Genomic DNA, 7,451 nt, shown 5'->3' with positions numbered 1-7,451 from the left:
TTGGGAAGCACGTTAATATAAATAATATTAAAGCTTTCATAAAATTATATATAAGGTATAATTAACTAAAATCGGTGTGAAAAAGAATTACATATTTAAGTTAATTATGATGACTCGTAAATATTTATGAATTTGTAAAATAATTCTACAATACATACTATATTTCTGCCGCGAAAATATAATTGAATTTATCTGTGGTCTGCCTTTTATTTTATTACAATATTAAGCACCATTTATTTGCGGTATTTAATCATCTTCATGGATTTGGAAAATTATCGCAGAAATAGATAATTGTCAATCATTTGTCAATAAGATTGTTAGGATGTCTATATTATCTGTAAAATGAATTTAATAATTGTTACGCACATTACACGAATAATTGCAAATCACATTATTATATTAATATCATTTACATAAAGTCCATAGCTGTCTTTTATCCAACAACCTTAAAATAATATTGCTAAACTAATAATTAATAAGTATATAAACAAATCTATACTACGTCCCGATCATCCAAAAATACAATTCAAAATTAATCTATCTAAAATATAATACACAACGCATGATTATTAAAAATTGTTTATTTATTATGTAGATATTAGTCTTTATTACGAAATGGGATTATTGATAAAATATACGAGATTTAACAAGTCTTCCCCAATATTTTTTTGTCTCAAACACTATTATTTATATTGTGATAATAAATGCGAACGGAGCCGCTGGCACAAGCAAGTCTTCTTTTATGTATACAACCCGATAAAATAACCAAATATACTCGTAATATAAGATTACCACTTACTATAACATCAAATGAACTGATCTTATGTAATGACAACCGGGCCAATTAAAGTGCAAAACATTCCCCTGCAGGTAGTATTATTTCGCAGACAAAATTACGAATACAATTTGACCATTTTATATATGGTGACAAAATAATATGAAAATGTACTCACAATGTCTATTTCCGTTACATAGTCTATGGCCCTTAACTAATATCTACGTAATATCCCTTGTCATCTTCAAAACGTATTTTGAAAATACTTGAGACATGCCACTTAGAGGAAGTCCGAATATCATAATAACACTACAGTAACACGTATCTTCACAAATAAAACGCAGCGGTGAAAAGCAGTTGTCAGTGGATCGTACGATCATGTTCTGAAAAAAAGGAAGATAAAGTTTAAATTTAAAATAAAAAAAAATGTTTTTATGACATTGAAGTAATAAACAAGTGTACAGTTGCTTAATGAGCATTGCTATATAGAATTGGAGTTGTACCTGAGTTTGATAAGAATTTTTTTTTAATTTAAAGACAGCCTCAAGTGCGTTACCATCCAAGTGCATCAAAATTTAAAGGTGGTAAAACTAGTAATGTTTGACGAAAGCGGTACCACCGCCACATTTATATCTTGCATTAAGGTGTTGTTTCGTGTTTGTACAATTATGTGGACACTGGTTAACTTAAATATGATGCAACCATTTCAGGTCTTAGGAGTAGCAATACATCTGTGATCTGCTTCTGGTAGAATGCTTTTATATGGAATTGGTTATAGATGTAGAGCCCAGACATTTAGAAAACATCAATACCGTGATTCAGAAAGCGTACAGCGACTCCAGCGGCACCACCGCCACATATATTTTTTCCTAATAATAGCAGTGTTAAGCGCTTCTGTGTTCCGTTTTGAAGGGTGTGGTAAGGGAGACATACTTTTCTGAGGCGTTCCAGCTTAGCCCTCAGGGGTAGCGGTGTATCTGTGGCCGAACGCAGGTAGGAATATCTAATCCTATCTGGGGTTGATTACGGATGTCCATGGGCGGTACTAGCCACTTACCATCAGGTGGACTACACGCTCGTCTGCTACTCTCATAATATAAAAAAATGCTCCCATATTTCGAACTTCAATACCATGATTCAGAAAGCGTACAGCGCCATCTGTTATGAACACAACAAACTCACATGATCTCAAGACTGCTGTCGCTGTTCTTCGTGGCCTGTTCTCCCTCGCTGGAGTTAGACCCGCCGGACTCGGAGCGCTGGCTGCGGCTTCTGTGAGGTTTCTTCTTCTCCTCAGTAGCCACTTCCGTGGAAGTGGCTTCTTCGGACTGCCGTTGCCACGCCGGGATCGATGGGGGTTCCGCGCGGGTTTTTAACGAGGGGAATTGGTTCCTGGAATTAAATTGTATGTGGAAATATGTATTTGAATGTAGACGTTTTTCACACTTTATAAAAGAGCTCTTTTGTATTACTACTCGATATGAAGGATAACTGTACTATTTTTTATTCCAGAAACATAAGTAATATAAGTTTATTTACGTTCATAATACCATAGCTCTGCATATTATTCCATAATTAACTATAATTTCAGTTTATAACAATAAGGAATCAGCACAACTCGTATATGTATTTCGGTGACCTAGTGTAACAAAGCTTTGAAATAGATACTACGAGGTACACATTTCAAGACATTCATAATCTTATTATTTGTTGAGTAAAGTGACCTTGACACATGCTATCTGACTTCAGACTATCTAGCAGAGATCTAAGAAGTCGGTATATTATTCCTTTGTGAAGAAACTCTCGAGTTTGTAATATTGCGTTTAATATCATAATTAATATTAATAATTAGATGAGCTCACCCATTGAGCAAAATGCCCTTATCACGTACCATATTAGACTTAAGGATTTCCAATTGAGATCTTACTCTGTTGGACGTCTGTTTGTAATGACGTTTTAATTTATAGATGTATAATACCTATTGAGCAGATACCTTTAACAGATGCAATATCAGATTAAGCTTGTCGAGCTGAGATCTTAAGGCTGTCCGTTGGACACCGGTTTGCATGTCGCTTCATAGTAAACATCACTTTATAGGTAGCAAAATGCTCAAAATTATTTACTTACTTTTTGAGCAAGATGCCTTTGACAGATGCAATATCAGACTTAAGGTGGTCCAACTGAGATCTCAAAGCTGTCTGTTGGACAGTGGTTTGCATGTCGCTTCGCAGCGAAGCGATGCTCGAGTTCATGACGTCGAGGGATTTGCGCAACTCGTCGATACATTCCGCTGTGGTTTTGCCTTTTGGGTGGTTTTCATGTCGGTTTGCAGTGACGCATTCCTTTATAGATACACACGTTCACATATAGTCACTCACCTATTGAGCAAGATGCCTTTTACAGATGCAATATCGGACTTAAGGTTGTCCAACTGCGATCTTAAAGCTGTCTGTTGGACAGTGGTTTGCATGTCGCTTCGCAGCGAAGCGATGCTCGAGTTCATGACGTCGAGGGATTTGCGCAACTCGTCGATGCACTCCGCTGTGGTTTTGCGTTTCGGTTGCTCCACGAATAGCAGGTGTCGGATGCAATTCTGTAATGAGGACGCTTTGTGGTTACTTAAAAAAAACGCTTAGGTAATATCGTTATATAGCCAAATTCTTTTAATAGTAGATGTTTGAACGATTTTATTTGCTCGTTTATTTTATTTACAGATACGATTTATTAACCGAATCTGTAAATAATATAAATAAATGCAATAGCATAGGGATATTTTTTTCATTAACTTTAAAGAAATTTCAATTATAATTTAAAATCAATTTTAATATAAAAAATTGCATTGATTTTGATAAGATTTACGGTGTTTCGCAAAACAATAAGAAATTTGCAGAAATTTGAAGCAGAAATAATATAAAAAAGTATTGATAATGTAGCTAAGTTAAACTAGGAGTATTAAGAATTCAACATGCAGATTAAGGTAACCAAAAAATGTTGAACATACATATTAAAGGCGAATTTATATGAATATTATCTGTATGTCATTCCATTAGAGGTAGGTACTACACTAATCTGGACAACTTTAGTTGCATTTTAACAACAACTGTTCTGACATAGGATCTATTTTCATTCGCCCCTCGTTACAATCGCATACCACTTAATATATGTAAAGCGACTAATAGTTAATTATGCGATAAGGCTGTTATCACACTTGTAATCGTTCAACGACTGTTTTATCAAACCCAATTCCGCGTTCGCCTAAGTCAGATTACGTGTGCACATGTTTTATTTTATAACAGGAGTTAGTTTGCAAACTATTCTTAAATTTCAGTTCATTTACGTTCGTTATTTTAAATCAATCTATTGTATATATACCTACAAAATGACGACTTTTGACACTTACTTCGTACTAAAATTAGACAAATTTTGATATTATTGGTAATAGTTGTCTCATTATCTCCTAGCTATTCTAGATTTAGTATAATCTTATTTGGATAGATTGGTTATTAATAACAGGCGAAAGTTAAGCAACTTTGGACGCTGTTAGGAGTTTGATCTAGATGGGCCCAAAATGCGTACTTTTATATTTTCTAGGACTCATTAAGCTTTCAGTTTCAGCTTTAATCATAAGCACGCGCCTGCCAGTTCTTAAGACAGATCCGTCTTCAGAAAAAACATAAAACAAGTCGCAAATAAATCTAAATTGCGAATTTAAACTTACTTCTTTATCTCAAGTTAACATAAACAAATGATCTTACCTTATAGAACCAGTAGCATCCATACAGAAAACCGCCGTACACAACGAGCTGGAAGACTCTATCCCTGAACCAGGACCGCCTGGACTGGTGGAAGAACATCAACTCCGACGTGAGAGAGGGAACGTCGAACAGCTCGCTACACTTCTCTATCGCCTTCTGGATCTCTGGGTCCGTTAGACCCTTGCTACGGAGGAACCGCTCCTTACTCTCCATGGTGCAGCGCTGCACGTTTGGGTTCGAGAGGAACTTGACCGCGGTCGTGACCTGCAACTGATTGCTAGTTTAAATCCAATTTTTATTGCCGTGTTATTTGGAAAGTAGATTGTTTATTGATAAGGACTATATTTCCCTTAATTAAAGAGATAAAAGGGAACCAATGGGTTCAGCATGGACTTGTCCAGAATCTCCAGACATTCAGGATTAAGTTCTATATAAAGTAAATGTATCTTTTTTGAGAAAAGTACCGAAAAGTTGTGAAAATCAGATATCAGAAATACTGAACAAGATACCTACAAAATTATAGAGACTTTTTTGTGTATAAATGAAAAATCCGAGGTTAAATACACATCAAGATTATCTCTAGAGCCTAAAGCATAGATTTAAGATGATTCAGTTAGGGCCTTTCAAATTGGAAGATTTGAGTTTCACTGCTACCAAACTTCAGCCGGCCTGCAGATGGGCTTATACTTCTCATACTAAATAATAATTATTACCAAGACGACGCGGTCGTCGCGTACTACGATTTTGTATAAAAAACGCAACTGTCCGTGTGCAGTAAAACACTTTTGCTGACGTTAGCCAGTAGACCGACTTAAATGGTCTAATTTGAAAATGCCCTAAGAATCAGCTAATTTTATATTCATGACATTAATTAATGGATTGAACGTGGTAATAAAACACTAGAATGATTGCTTTCAATAATATATGTATGATCATGATGACTTTACTTTTGATAATTACTTTTGTATTAAATCTATTGTTTGAAAGGAGTTTAGATTTTAATTGTTTTGGGTCCCACAATATGGATAATAATTATGTATCCACATCTAAAGGTCAAATTTAACATTCAACTGTGTTTCATAGGAATCTTAGGCACTTAGCTCTTGACCAAATTATTACAGTTAGGCTTACTACCTATTGTCTTCAACCTTTATTATGTGACATTGGTGGACATTGGTTTCCCCCTGCAACTGTGAGAGACCTTCTACTTCACTGTAATTGAAATCGAAAACAAAAATGAAAACTTATAACATTAAGTTTTGACAGAAAAAGGCGATTAAACTCTACATGAAATTACAAAAAGTTGAAAAATTGATTATTGAACGACTTTAAAATATTGTATGCTGTTTCAATGAACTAAATTTTATTTTAAAAGTATTGTTTATCAAAATCCATTTTAACTATATTATATGTGCATAATAAATCCGTTATTTGGGTAGCTCTATATAAACAGCATGCGGGGGCCAGGCAACTCAATGCCTCTGATAAATAGTGCATGTTTTGTCTGAGACTTATGCAGGCAACTTAGTATGTCTCAAGTTCTAACTTTGTACAGTCGAGGTCCTATCTTCATGTAGTCCAAAACTGACCGCATAAAGTTAATACATGTATATCAACTGTAAAAATGTGGTTCCTCTGTAGGAGCCCTTATAGTTATACATTCTTCATACTAAACAGGAATAGGTTAAATCAGGTTTAAGATCTTGTAAATGGAACTATTGCAGGAAAAGGATCAATAATAAGTAACATAATTAATTAACTGTGAAGCAAGGGTCAGGATGTCAACGTAGTTAATGAAATTAGGTTATTGTAAGTATAAACAGATGTTTATGCAATAGTATGAAGTTACTGATAAAAAAATATTTTGTAATATTAGGTAGTTTTTTTGGCTATAATATGACACTTGTTTCAATACTTCATACCAACTTATTTCACAGAATATACAGTCTTTAATTATTCAAAGATTCACAGAATTCTCAATTAGATATATACTATAATATTCAAGAATACAACAATGTAATGTGGATTGTGTTCATGAAATAAACTTTTGGATGTTTTTCTGCATTATTATATTAATGGCAGGTGACATCAGCATAGCATTTTTATTGCTTATTTTTGTAAGAGGATTTTAGCCATCTTTTGAATTTATTAACAAGACATGTTTTTGGTTTCATCTAAATTGTAGGAGTACCATAGGCTATCAGGCAATCAGGTTTTTTATTATTACAATAATTATGAATATTTTCCTGCATCCACAACTGAGTGCAGTATCTTGAATTCCAAAGTAAATTTAAAATTATAAAAAGCTTCAATATATGAGAGTTAGTAATTGTGATATAGTGGACATTTAAAATATCATCAATGGCGTGTAAGGTCGGACCTCATTCGACCTGAGGGGACTTCCCACAAATCATAAGATTTCTAGATTTCTAGAATGGCAAATGCATAAATAATTGAGAATAACCTCCATTATGCCAATTAGTTTCGCAAAATGTAGTACGAAGGTCACATAGAAGATAAACATTGGCTAATAAGATCTCACGGATTATAGAAACAAAGTAAGACTAGGCAGCGATGAAACAAAGTATACATTAAAGACGAATTTATTAAAAGTACAACAGATATTCACCAAATTCTCTCGTATTTCCGTCCCAGCGCTCGCTAGAACCTCTGTAGCCATTTCGATTAATCAAAAAGGCTGTTCCCACAAAAGTCCGAACACCTGCTCTTCGTTAACACAAAATGAAGACATAAAAATGCGAATGAAAAAACCTAAATTGATAATAATCAAACACAATTGTCCAATGAGAATCTAAAGTCCCTCTCAATTTCAATGGAATCTCAATATTCAATTGCACTACAAAAAATGTACAATAGGAAATAGAAAAACGATATGACAATGACGTTTCGTAAACATTGCC

General features: G+C 34.2%; 1 protein-coding gene across 4 annotated transcripts; it reads right to left on the bottom strand.

Annotated features, from left to right (window-relative positions):
- Positions 1-62: 62 nt before the first annotated feature.
- On the bottom strand, positions 63-7,436 carry Pex14 (peroxisomal biogenesis factor 14). 4 transcript variants are annotated; one of them, XM_073092871.1, is made up of 5 exons: positions 7,160-7,435; positions 4,531-4,800; positions 3,154-3,368; positions 1,958-2,167; positions 63-1,158 (listed from the first exon to the last, which is right to left on the bottom strand). In XM_073092871.1, the coding sequence occupies exons 1-5, from the start codon at positions 7,208-7,210 to the stop codon at positions 1,152-1,154; spliced, it is 753 nt and encodes a 250-aa protein (XP_072948972.1). In that variant the 5' UTR covers positions 7,211-7,435; the 3' UTR covers positions 63-1,151. The 4 variants fall into 4 exon arrangements, with proteins under 4 accessions (XP_072948972.1, XP_072948974.1, XP_072948973.1 ...); XM_073092873.1 differs by having other exon boundaries at positions 4,531-4,794; positions 7,160-7,434; XM_073092872.1 differs by lacking the exon at positions 63-1,158 and having other exon boundaries at positions 1,954-2,167; positions 7,160-7,436.
- Between the last annotated feature and the right edge of the window lie 15 nt (positions 7,437-7,451).

This window comes from Epargyreus clarus, unplaced genomic scaffold (assembly GCF_041222505.1).
Source record: "Epargyreus clarus isolate Ecla_fem2 unplaced genomic scaffold, WU_Ecla_fem_2.2 ptg000004l, whole genome shotgun sequence".
Lineage (NCBI taxonomy): Eukaryota > Metazoa > Arthropoda > Insecta > Lepidoptera > Hesperiidae > Epargyreus > Epargyreus clarus.
This window is presented reverse-complemented; position numbering and strand designations above follow the sequence as displayed.